Source organism: Heterocephalus glaber, unplaced genomic scaffold (genome assembly GCF_053883595.1).
Source record: "Heterocephalus glaber isolate CG9 unplaced genomic scaffold, H.glaber_assembly_v1.0 deba00001497, whole genome shotgun sequence".
NCBI classification, from domain to species: Eukaryota; Metazoa; Chordata; class Mammalia; order Rodentia; family Bathyergidae; genus Heterocephalus; species Heterocephalus glaber.
Window position 1 is genome coordinate 43,135,790 of NW_028258320.1, and position 13,702 is coordinate 43,149,491.

Genomic DNA, 13,702 nt, shown 5'->3' on the forward strand with positions numbered 1-13,702 from the left:
TTAAGTAGGCAGGATGTGTCAGGTCTGGAACAATAACCCAGTTCTTCAATGCCTCCCTCTTTATCCCACACCACTAACCACACATGACTTTCCTTTGATTAGCAGTGGGGGTGCAGGTGGGATAAAGACAGCAGACAAGAATATTCCACAAATATACCAGATGCTCCCAACCTTGAGGGTTCATGAAGGTCGTATCAGGGAAGCCACATGATGTAGCACAAGTTCTTTACCATCAGAAAGAACTGGGTACAGACCCAAGTCTGAGGCTTAGTAATTCTGTGTGGATTGAATTTCCACCCCTGAATAATGAAGATAATCAAATGTGTAGATTAAATGTACGTAAAGAGCCTGACTCAAAATAGATGCTCAGTTAGTGGTGGTTCTGATATGATTATCACGCTGTAGGAGTTTGGGAGCTTGGTGTAGATGATCAAAAAAGTCAATGATTACTGCCTGTTTTAAAACAGATTAGCGCCAGGGATTTAGTTCAGTGGTGCCACTGCCTGCCTCCCAAGCGCAAGGTCCTGAATTCGATCACCGGTACCAAAAAAAAAAAAAAAAAAAAAACAGATTAAAGGCTGGAAAACTTAACAACAGGAAACACAAATATCCTCTTCAAGCTAATTATTGCTTTTTTATTGGAAAAGCTTTCATTAACAGTGTGGGTGGTCCTGAATCTGGCTATGGTTTAGAAGAAAGCCATAAGAGAAGGTTGACATTTTTAATAATTAACCAGGTGTTTACAGATCTCTTTCCTCCCCCCTCTCTTTTCCTTCCTTTTTCTCTTTCTGCTTCTTGATCCCAAGGGTTAATGGTGTTTAATCAGGATTTAGCTGCACTAAGATCAGGAGGGATCAGCATTCTGCTGCTCTAGACAACGTTCCTTAATTGCCTTCAGGAACTTCTTTGGAAAAAGATCATCTAAAGAATCTGGGAATCAGGAACACAGGATTTACTCAAGGAAACTTCTCTGAGAACTGTTTGTGCAAGTGAAAATAAAAACTAGGAAGCCTTCTTTCTCCTACCTGGTAATTTGATGGGTGGTTTATTCAAGAGTTTCACATGCATAAAAAACCAAGTATTAAAATTTGAAACTTACAAGCCATTTTCCCAAAACATCCAATGGAACTTAAGAACATATCATTTGTTTAGAGTCCAGAATAAAATGGCAACAAGTTTTGAAGTTGCAGAGTAAAATGTGTTGGTATGAAATGGTGCCTAACTGCATCCTGTGGTACAGGTTTTTGGTATTTCATTTATTCTTTTAGTGCCCAGGACTGCTGCCTAAATGAAGATAATCACAATCTGCAATGGATAATAGAGCAAGAGGAAAGCAGTATGAAAATTGGCCTAGGGAAGCAGTGGATTAGAGAAGGAATCTAAAAAAGTCTAAAGACATCTGGCTGAAGGGTGAAGATGCTTCAAGGCACAAAGAGAGAAGTAGCAGATAAATCAGGAAAGAAATGCAGCAATTCGTGGCATGGGGTACAGCATGCTTCTGGGCACAGGAAGTCTATGTCTTGCTAAGGACATCTAATTTCTTCAGTGACTAGAAGTGGTTTAAAAATCTAGGACTGGAAGCAAAACGGTAACTGAAAAAGAGAACTGCTTTTTATGAAGGAGGGTCCCAAACAGACCTAAGTTTCTTTTCCTAGTATTAAGCAAATATCTCCTATGTGTCAAACAATTTTCTGAATGCTCTACCCATAGTCTGTTGTTCTTTCATCACATCATAGACTCTAGTTAGTAGATAGGATCATTCTCTCCATTTTTATGTTAGAAAACAAGGACACAGAGGGTAAGTGATACACCTAGGATTGGGGCCTGGTTTCAGCCACAGAAGTCTGATGCCAGAATCTTCTTCACCATTATTCAATATTGCCTCCCCCAAAATAGGTGTTTTAGGTGTGTCTGCTTTGAGAAGGGAATGAGAGAGATCTGGGTGAAGGGCTGCATCTGATTCCTTGAATATCACTTTTGCCTTGTGAATGATCCCATCTCCAGGTGTCTTCCACAGGAGCAATTCATGTATTAGGTTGAATAACAGGATTAAAAAACAGATTTCTGCCAATTTATGAAACATTTTAGAATACAGATTCCACCTTAGGAGTGTAGGATTTGGTGGCTCTGATGTAAGGTCTTGGTATCTGATTTATCTGCAGGGGATTTTGGAGCAGAGCTGGGCTTGTGCCTAGTAACCAAACAACCCTTATTCCTGGTGGAGATTCTGGCCTGGAAATTACAGGGAAGTGGGTGCTCATACTTTTACCTTGGGAAATGAAACAGAATCCAGCCTTCAAGATTTGTGCTGCTTTTAGAAGCATCATCAATAAATGAAATGAAAATAGTATAACTTATGAAAAGAATGTCACTTTAATTTTAGTCAGTGAGTCTCGGAGTTAGGCTGAAAATTCATCACTAATTGAAAAAGACCCAGGCTGAAAGAGAACATCAGAGCTCAAGGGAAGGTAGGTGTCCATCCATCTAGAGCGAAAGTCTCTGACACGGCAGCTAATAGGGAAATGGCAGCTTCTCCAGACTCATCACTCAGCTCTTACCACAGCCAGGGTATTAGAATCATCTCCTGCATATACTATAGAAGAAGGTCTGTATCTGGGAAGATTATCTGTTTGAGGGAAAAAGAGAGAGACAGGGAGAGAGAGAGACAGAGAGAATAGGAAACTGGTAAGTATCTGATGTTGGCAAGAGGGTGGTCTTCTCATACAATGGAAGTAAGAATGTCAAGCTTTCATAAACATGATTTTTTAAAATAAAAATTGCATATTGGCCAGGGATTTAGCTCAGTGGTTTGGCTGCCTGCTGTGCAAGTGCAAGGACCCAAGTTCGATCCCTGGTATAAAAAAAAAAAATTCCATATAACCTATTGACATAGCCAAAGAGTTTCTTCTCTGGTAATCTATAACATAAAAACAAAATCAAGAATTATTAGTTCAGTTGTCACTGTCTGTGGCAGGGAAAACTATAAACAGCCTGAATCATGATCTCAGAGCAAGGATAATGTGGGCTACTGTACAATACTCCAGGAGATGAGCTCATTTTCATCTGAGTTTCTCTGGAGCAAAGTCTATAAGATGTTTTTACATAATGAAAGTATAAAATCAGAAAAGTAAATTTTATAAAAAACAGAAAAGAAAACCTTTGTCCAAGCATAGCAAAAGACATAGAAGGAGACATACCACGCACTTAACACTGATTTCCTTAAATAGGTGAACTGGAAGATTGAGAGCGTAATAATTTTTTATACATCACATGTGAGTTGACTGGTCTCAAGTGCATGTTGTAGTTTTGCAATTCAAGAAGGATATGTGTGACACCAGCTTGTTCTCTACACGTTTTCTTTATTGTCCGTGGCAGTACTACCCATCCCCTCCCCTTCTCAGCGCCTCACTTTCCACTAGGTTGTGATACCACTGCTTCCTCCCGACCCAACCTCAGACTAACTTGGACAACCCACAGCTCAGAGGAACTGCTTATTCTGAAATGAGCAGTTTTGATCTACACAGTCATAGAATGATGAGTGTGGCGGGGGGGCACCAATTTTTCGGCATCCTCATGCTGGGGCCTTGGTTATATATTGGTACACTTTGGATTAGAGGGAATGTCTTAGACCTGCTGCTCCATGATTCTGTGATGTTCTGGCAAATATGTGAATATGTTTTTCAGAACAAGCATTTTTCTGACTTTATGGACAAAAAGACTGGGTATGTCACAAGGAACCTGCTGGCAACTCCAATCGTGATGGGCAAGGAGGTTCTTGCTGTGGTTATGGTAGTAAACAAAGTAAATGCATCAGAGTTTTCCAAACAGGATGAAGAGGTAATGCTGACCCTGGGCATCCTGTCAGAGGGGCAGGACATTCTGTTGTATAACCAAGAGAATGGTGTTAAAACTATAGTTTCTTCTTCTCTGTCATTTGTAGGTCTTTTCCAAATACCTCAATTTTGTTTCTGTCATCCTAAGGCTTCAGCATATCAACTACCTGTACAAAGTTGAGTCCAGAAGAAGTCAGGTAAAGACAAAGTGACATCAGTCACTCCATGCTGACCTAGGCCCAGACCCCTCTCATTCCTCTTGGGGACTGAAGCTCCAGGAAGCAGATCCCCAAACTTCAATCTTTGGTGTCTTCTCATGGTCTCCTCTCCCCTCCCACTCAACCCTCCATCTGTATGTACAACTTTTTTGGGCTTTTTCTTGTCTAAATCTTCAGTGGCCTTGCTTTCTTCATCTACAAGATAGTGATGAAAATTTTAATACCTACTTCATATGACTGGTTGAGGCTATTAAATAGTCATTAGTTCTCATATGAAGTGCTCTCTTAGCAGTTCATGGGTCATGGCAAAACTATTAGTTTTAAGAGCAAATCGTTGCTCTGAGGTTCATTGTTTCTATGAGGCAGAGGGTAAAGAACAATATTTATGGCCAGGATACTTGAGCCTGGAGTCTCAGTTTACTCATCTTTACAATGTAGGAGTAGGTAGTCCCTTCCCATTCTAACTCTCCAGAACAGATTACCTCTGACTAGCTCTGGATATATGAAGAAGTCATGTGGCTTTCTATCCACAACGGCCAGTAGGAGCCAATGGGTCACCAATACTGGACCCTCGTCCCAAGAACTATCTCTACATCCAACTTGAGAGCACTTTTCCTTTGAATCCAAAACATCTGGACATGGAGACTAATTATGGCTTCACTCCCTTCATAAACCCATGGTCTTGCAAAAGTCTACTTATAATCCTACTTAAAGAATCTGAGTAGTAGTTGGATATATACATGCTCAAACATAGTATTGCATTGTCTAATGATATGTATTTAGTCTATTTAATTCACGTATGTATTGTTTATTTGATATACCTCCTTTTATTTGAGAAAATACTCTACCTCTCCATAGTATTTTGTTCTGTTTTCTTTTTAATATCTACTTTCAGATCCTTATGTGGTCAGCCAATAAAGTATTTGAAGAGCTCACAGATGTTGAGAGACAGTTTCATAAAGTGCTGTACACAGTTAGAACATATCTGAACTGCGAACAATATATGCCATTGGACTGCTGGACATGACTAAAGAGAAGGTCCTCATTGTTCCATACATCTTGTCTCCCCCAAAATCACCTATAAAGTACTGTGACATGAAACATGATCCAATGAAAAATAGATATACTGTGTAATTAATCAGTTATGATAAATCCTAAGAACCAATGTCAAGAAAGGTTGATACAATGTGCATTTGAGAGTGAAAGTGGTATAGGCTTGAATTTTGACATTTCAACTCCTTATTTGTGTCTTCATTAAGTTTTTTTATTTTAAAAATTAACTGATAATCCTTAATTTTTATATCTGTTTTATTTAAAAATTGAGCAGAAAGTACAAAGTTCCCATAAATATACTCACCCTTCACCTTCCCTCCACCAGTTTTCCCTGTTGTTGTGTCTTGTATTAGTGTGGTAAACTTGTCCCAGTTGATGAACAAATATCGATACATTATTATTAACTAAAGTTCACCATTTACATTACAGTATATTCTGTTTGGTACAATTCTATAGATTGGAAAAATGCATAATGTCATATGTCTGCTGTGAAAATACCAGACAGAATAGTTTTAGTTCCTAAAAATCCTGATTTCCACTTATTTAACCCTCTTCCTCCCTCTCCAAACCTTGGCACCCATTCTTTTTACTGCTTTTATATTTTGCCTTTTCTAGAATATTATACAATTAGAATCATATACTATATAACTTTTCAGACTCATTTCTTTCTCTTAATAATGTGCATTTAAGTTTCCTCCATATCTTTTGGTGTCTCCATAACTCAGTTTTGAAATTTTTTTCTTAAAAAATTTGAAATTATGAGCAACAAATAATTTCAGATATTTATGTGACATTTTGATATATGTATACATTGTGAGGTGATTAGTATATCAAGATGATATATACCACCTCACATACTTGTTTTCTATAGTGAAAATATTTAGAACATTTTTAGAAGCTTTAAAATATACATTATTCATCTTTTTATGCAATAAATCTTGAAAGCATGTTCCTCCTATCTAACTGAAATATTGTAGCATTTGGGAAACTTCTATTCTTCCTGTTCGTCATCCCCCACCAGCCTTTGGTAACCACTATTCTCTCTACTTCTGTAAGTTTGGCTTTTTTAAGATTTCACATGTAAGTGAAATCATGCAATAATTGTCTTTCTGTACCATTTAGTATAATGTTCTCCAGGTTTATCCATGTTGTCACAAATGACAGGATTTGCCTCTTTTTAAAGGCTGAATAATATCAAACATACATACATAGTATATATATTTCACATTTTATTTGTCCATTCATCCTTTGATAAATACTTAGGCTGATTACACATCTTTTTTTTTGGTACTGGGGATTGAACTCAGGACCTTGCGCTTTCAAGGGATGATTACACATCTTGAGTGCAGCTCATTTCTTTTGTCATCATAACACTCCACTGTATAGCTGTTTCTCATTTCATCTATTGAAACACATCTTAGTTGATTCTAGTTTGAAGCAATCTGCCATAAACACTGTGTGTAGGTTTTTGTGTATGCATTAGTTTTCAACTCACCTGGGCAAATACCAAAAAGGCAAATTTCTGGATCATATGGTGAGACTATGTTTATCATTCTAAAACACTGCTAGAGTGTCATCCCAAATGACTGTCATTTTGTGTAGAAACCAGTAATGATGAGAGTTCTTGCTTGCCTTCTCACCAGCAGCTGGTGGTATCAGTATTTTGGGGTTTAGCAATTCTAATAGAGGTGGTGAGAGATCATGTTTGTTTTAATTTGTAATCCCCTAATAGCATATGAGGTTGAACATCTTTTCATAGGCTCACTTGCCATTTGAGTAGCTTCTTTTCCTCATTTTTAATTGGGTTGTTTGTTTTCTTATAATTCAGTTTTAAGAGTTCTTTGCAGCTGGGTGTGGTAATGTATGGTGGCATGCAACTGTAACCCCAGCACTAGGAAACTGAGACTGAAGGATCACTTGAATGCAGGAGTTCAAGAGCACATTGGGCAATATGAAAAGACCCCATCTCAAAAAAAAAAAAGAATTCTTTACACATTTTGGATACAAGGCTCTTATTGAATCTGTGTTTGGAAAATATTTTCTCTTAGTCTGTGGCTTTTCATTCTCTTATCAGTAACTTAGCTCTCTTATCAGCAGAGCACAGGTTTTTAACTTTAATAATGTCCAATTTTTCAATTTTTTTCTTTTATGGGTTATGCTTTTGACATTGTATCTAGAAAGTCTTTTGCCTAGCTTTTCTCCCATGTCATCTTCTAGAATGTTTATAATTTTGTGTTTTACATTTAGGCCCATGATTTGAGTTATTTTTAATGACAGATATAAGGTCTGCACGTAGGTTTTTTTTTTTTTTTTTTTTTGGCACGTAGATGTCCAACTGTCCCAGTACACTTTCTTGAAAAGACTAACTAGCCTTTCTCAATGTCCTTTGCTCCTTTCCAAAGATCAGTTGTTTATATTTGTGTGGGTCTATTTCTGGCTCTCTAATCTCCTCCATTGACCTATTTGTTTCTCAATATCATACTGTCTTGATCACTATAACTTTATAGAAAGTTTTGAAGTCAAGTAGTGTTAGTTCTGTTTTCTTCTTTTCAGCAAGTTTTTTTTTTTAACTTCCCAATTCTTGGTTTTCTTATCTGAAAAAATAAAGGCTTTTTTTATCAAGTGTGAAGATTTGAGATAACATATATAAAGTATCTAGCATATAGTAAGTACATAATAAATGATACTATCATTATCACTGACTTTTTTGTATTCTGAAAAGTTTAAAATTATTTAAAAGTAGAAATATGAAATAGTTACTACTACAATATAATACTTGTTCTTTATTTTGTTTAATTCTGTTGGAAGTCTGGCAGTTCAATATAACTGATACTGTATTATTTATTTATTTTTTTACTGCCCATGTTATTGGTAGTTATTTTTCCAGAGTATTTGTCCACTTGTTTTAAGTGGACAACCATAGACCAGATATCACTCACTAGAGATGGGTTCTGAGCCTGGCTCTGGGACTTTCTAGCCAAGTATACTGGTTAGAAGGCTTTTGGCTACAAGGAATCAGATCCAGCTTTTAACAAAATGACAGTTCCAAGAGAGGGCTGTTCTAGGAACGGCTCATTTAGAACTTAGCACAGTCATCAAAGTCTCAGGTGCCTTCTATTTTTTCCTGGAAAGATTTTTGCTGCCTGTAGCATGTTGGGAGGTCTCATCTTATGGGAACATGACACAGCTCAAAGCATGGTACACAGACATGACAAATTGGGAGATATTTTCTCCAAATGTCACTTTCATCATCTTTCACTGGAGGAATACCTTTCTCTAATCATCCTCAGCAGACTTTTACTTCTTCACTGGCCAGTATGGGCCACATATTTGCCCTTCATTTAATCCAGGCACTTCAACTAGACCACTTATAGGCCATGAAGCACCCATCTCCCATGGACAGGTTACCACCTGATACGCACATAAAATCAGGTTGTACTGGAAAGAAGGAGGAGAATGGATGCTGGGTAAAGAAACTGATATTTTTAGCTGCTCTGAGTGACCTTTGCCAAGTCTCTTACCTTACCTGGATCTAGTTTAGTTGTTTGTGAAAGAACTGCTATACATTGAGTACTTTTTATGCCAGGGTAGGTATTTCATATATATTTTTCATTTAATCCTCACAACAACCCACTAGCTTAAATTTTCCATTTTATAGATGGCAAAAGTTAAGCCTCTTGTCCACAATGACAAGTTCACAAGCAGTGTTACTGGCCTAAAATTCCATAACTATATCTATCAATTAACATAAACTATACAAACATACAAGTCAAATAAGATACAGTAGGTCATTGATAGTTTGTTTAGTAATGCTTAATATGATTGCCTCCAGGAATTCTACGATGAATGGCCAATCAAGTTTGGAGAAGTGGAGGCTTACAAAGGTCCAAAGACGCCAGATGGCAGGGTAAATGCAAAAATCATCCTTGATGCTGTCAGTGTATGTTATCAGGTGCTAAAATTAAGAGGCCTGGGAAGGTCTGGATTTTCTTCTTGTAAGTTTCTGTGGAAGCCTGGAGCAGTAGAAAAAATAATGAACAAGGAGTTTGAGGATCAAGTCCTGGCTCTGCTCCAGCAAACTGGGTGACTCTTGCCCTAACTTATTGCTTAAACTCTGTTTCCTTCTGCCTAAAGCCAGGATGTTGTCTACCAGTGGTTCTCAACAGGGAGGGACATGTTAGGTATCTGCATAACTTTTTAAAGAAAGGCCCAGGGCCCTTCAGTTGTGCTGGATTGGGATCTCCAGGGAAGGCCTGGGTTAGATTTACAGTCATACTTCAGTACTCCTCAACTTTAGAGCTCATCAAGCCTGGTGTTCATTGCATTTTGATAAGAAAAAATGTTTCAGCATCCAGCGCTGGCATCAATCTCATGGTAACTCACAATGCAGAGTTGTTGTGACTGTTTTACACTTATATGCATTTTAAGTGCTATTCATGGGTCCCCAAAAAAGTTCAGTGATACCACTAAGACTAAAAGGCTTATATTATTAACTCAGCAAAAGACTAATATTTACTCAGTAAAATGTGAAAGTTATGGGAAACTTTCATGAGTTATTTATAAATACATTATTTCTTTTTAAATTTTGCATTTTTTATGACGAGTACATGTTCACAGTGCATGATTACATTTACATTGAGAAGTTTGTACATGTACATAACACATCTTTTTTTTTGTCCCCTTCTCTGTCCATCTCCCCTGCTACCTCCAAATCTTGATCTTCCCTTCCCAAAAAGAGAGAATTGAAGAAAAAATGGAAAGAAATACGTTGTTTTTTTTCTTAAATTCTTTCATTGTTACATTGTAGGTATACAATACAATTACATTTCTCATTGGGAACTTGTACCTTTACATAATGCATCTTGGTTCTTATTTTTAACCCCATTCCTAGCCCTCCCTTCACCCCCTCCACCCTTCCCTATTTACAAAGACTTTATTTCCATTTTTTCCATTTTTCCTTTCCCTTCTTTCCTTTCCCCTGCCCCTCCCACTACCCCTACCCCTTTGGACCTTTTCTTCCTATTTTGCATTATCGATTATTCATTCTAATCATTGGTACATTTCAGGTATACAATATAATGACATTCATCGTTGGAAATTTGCACCTTTACATAGTCTCTCTTGGTTCTTATTTTTCACCCTTGCCCAGCCCTCCCTTCAACCCCTCCAGTCCTCCCTATTTACAAAGATTTTGTTCCTATTTTTCCATTTTCTCATATTAATTCCATTCCCTTCTTTCCTTTCCCTGACCCCTCCCACTTCCTTCCCCTTTGCCCCTTTTCTTCCTATTTCACATTATCCATTATACATTTTAGTCCTTATTTACACTTTCAGTTTCTCACACCAGAGAAACTATTCGGTATTTATACATGTGTGTCCTGTTTATTTCACTTAAGAGTATTGTCTCAATGTGCCTGCACTTAGCTATAAATGTCTCTAATTTCTCATTTTTTATGGCTGAGTAGTACTCCATTTTATTAAAAATACACATTTTCTTGACCCAGTCTCCAGTTAATGAGCATTTGGGCTGTTTCCAAGTTTTAGCTATTACAAACTGTGCTGCTATGAACATGCGTGCACATATATCACTGTGGTGTGATTCTTTTAATTCTTTGGGGAAGATAACCAGCAGTGGAAGAGTGGGGTCAAATGGGACTTCCAGTCCTAGTTCTTTGAGGTATCTCCATACTGATTTCCACAGTGCTTGCACCAGTCTACACTCCCACCAGCAGTGGAGCAGGGTTCCTCTTTCCCCACAGCCCCGCCAGCATTTGTTATTGGTTGATTCCATGATAGCAGCCATTCTTTCTGGAGTGAAGTGGAATCTCAGCATTGTTTTCATTTGCATCTCTCAAATGACCAGTGATGTTGAACATTTTTTCATGTATTTATTTGCTATTTCTACTTCTTTGTTTGAGAAATGTCTGTTCATTTCAGATGCCCATTTTCAGATTGGGTCTTTAAATTTGGGAGGTCTGATCTTTTTAAGTTCTTTATAGATTCGAGATAGTAGACCTTTGTCTGAGGAAGAGCAGGTGAAGATTTTTTCCCACATTGTGGGTTTTCTCTTCACACTGCTGGTGGTTTCTCTTGCTGTGCAGAAGCCTTTTAATAAGAAGAGATCCTACTTGTTGATTGTTTGTGCTAGTTCACAGGCAACTGAGATTTTGTTCATAAAATCTTTTCCTGCACTGATGTCTTCAAGAGTTCTACCTAACCTCTGTTCCAACTGGTTCAGAGTTTCTACTTTAATATTTAGATATTTAATCCATTTTGATTTTAGTTTAGTGCATGGTGAGAGATAGAGGTTTAGTTTTAATCTTTGGCAAGTTGAAACCCAATTTTTCCAGCACCATTTATTAAAGAGGCTATCTTTCCTCCAGTGAGGGTGTTTGGCTCCTTTATCGAAGATGAGATGGCTGAATGTGTCTGGCATTGTTTCTGCATCTTCTAATCTGTTCCACTAGTCCTCAGGTCTGTTTCTTTGCCAGTACCATGCTGTTTTTATCACAGTAGCTTTGTAGTAGAGTTGCAGGTTGGGGATTGTGATACCCCCTGCCATGCCTCTGTTACCTAGAATTGCTTTTGTTATTCTGGATCTCTTCTTGTTCCAAATGAATTTCTGGATTGTTTTCTCAAGGTCTGTGAAGTATGCTGCTGGGATTTCAATTGGGATTGCATTGAATCTATATAGCAGTTTTGGAAGTATGGCCATTTTCACTATATTAATCCTTCCTACCCAGGAGCAGGGGATGTCTGTCCATTTTCTGATATCACCTTCAATCTCTCTTTTCAGAGTGCCATAGTTTTCAGAGAAGAGGTCTTTGATTTCTTTTGTTAGGATGATTCCTAGGTGTTTCAGTTTTTTGGACGTTATTGTGAAAGGAATTGTTTGCCCTATTTCTCTCTCAGTGAGTATGTTGTTTGTGTAGAGGAAAGCTATTGATTTTTGTGTGTTGACCTTGTAGCCAGCTACTTTACTGAATTTGGTTATTAAATCTAGAAGACTTTTGGTAGAGTTCTTGGGGTCTTCTATATAGAGTATGTCATCTGCAAATAATGACAATTTAACTTCTTCATTTCCTATTTTTATTCCTTTTATTTCTTTCTCTTGTCTAATTGCCGTGGCCATTGTTTTCAAAACTATATTGAACAAGAGTGGTGATAGTGGACATCCTTGTCTTGTTCCTGATTTTAGTGTGATGGATTTCAGTTTTTGACCATTTAGTATGATATTGGCTGTTGGTTTTTCATAGATGGCTTTTATCAATTTGAGGTAGAGATCATCTATTCCAATTTTTTGCAGGGTTTTTATCATAAATGCATGTTGGATTTTGTCAAATGCTTTTTCTGCATCTATGGAGATAATCATATGGTTTTTATCCTTGGCTCTATTGATAAAGTGTATTACATTGATTGATTTTCATATATTGAACCATCCCTGCATCCCTGGGATGAATCCCACTTGATCAGGGTGTATGATCTTCTTGATGATCTTCTGCATTCTATTTGCCAGTATCTTTTTAAGGATTTTTGCATCTATGTTCATTAGTGAGATTGCCCTATAGTTCTCCTTTTTGGTTGGGTCTTTCTCTGCTTTGGGGATCAAGGTGATGCTTGCTTCCAGGAATGAATTTGGGAGTATTGCTTACCTTTCAATTTTATTGAAGAGTTTAAACAATAGTGGCAGTAGTTCCTCTCTAAATGTCTTGTAGAATTCAGCAGTGAAGCCATCAGGGCCTGGGATTTTCTTAGTTGTTAAGTTTTAAATTATGTTTTCAATTTCATTGGTTGATATTGGGTTGTTTAGAATTTTTAGGTCTTCTTCATTAAACTTTGGTAATTCATATGTATCTAGGAATCTGTCCATTTCTTCTGTGTTTTCCATCTTATTGACATATAGGTTCTCAAAGTAGGTATTGATGAGCCTCTGGATTTCTGCTCGGTCTGTTGTCATTTCACCCTTTTCATTCCTAATTGCATGGATTTGGGCCTTTTCTTTCCTTTTTCTGATAAGGTGGGCTAAGGGTTTGTCAATTTTGTTGATTCTTTCAAAGAACCAACTCTTGGCTTCATTGATTTTTTTTGTATCATTCTCTTAGTCTCTATTGCATTGATTTCTCCTCTGATCTTTATAATTTCCTCCCTTATATGGGCTATGGGTTTGTCCTGCTCTTCTTTTTCTAGAAGTTTGAGGTTCAGCATCAGGTTGTTTAATTGGGCTCATTCTGCCTTCCTAATATGCATATTCACTGCTATGAATTTCCCTCATCAGACTCCTTTCATTGTGTCCCATAGATTCCAATATGTTTTATTGTCATTGTCATTTAATTCAAGGAACTGTCTGATTTCTTCTTTAATTTCCTCTGTGACCCATTGTTTATTCAGAAGTATGTTGTTCAATTTCCATGCGTTTTTGAAATTTTTGGAGTTTCTTTTGCTTTGGATCTCCAATTTCATTACACTATGGTCTGATAATATACAGGGGATAACTTCAATTCCTTTGCACTTACTTAAATATGTTCTATGTGTGAGTATGTGGTCTATTTTTGAGAATGACCCATGTGCAGCTGAGAAGAATGTGTATTCTGATTTTGT

The 13,702-nt window shown here is 37.3% G+C and overlaps 1 protein-coding gene across 1 annotated transcript in view; it reads left to right on the forward strand.

Moving 5' to 3' along the window:
- The window catches only part of Pde6c (phosphodiesterase 6C), a 71,220-nt gene that overhangs the window by 12,651 nt on the left and 44,867 nt on the right, over positions 1-13,702 (forward strand). The window contains 5 exon segments of the mRNA XM_087184939.1: positions 3,685-3,837; positions 3,941-4,030; positions 4,947-5,051; positions 5,054-5,089; positions 8,937-9,011. Coding sequence (XP_087041065.1) covers positions 3,685-3,837; positions 3,941-4,030; positions 4,947-5,051; positions 5,054-5,089; positions 8,937-9,011 — 459 coding nt within the window.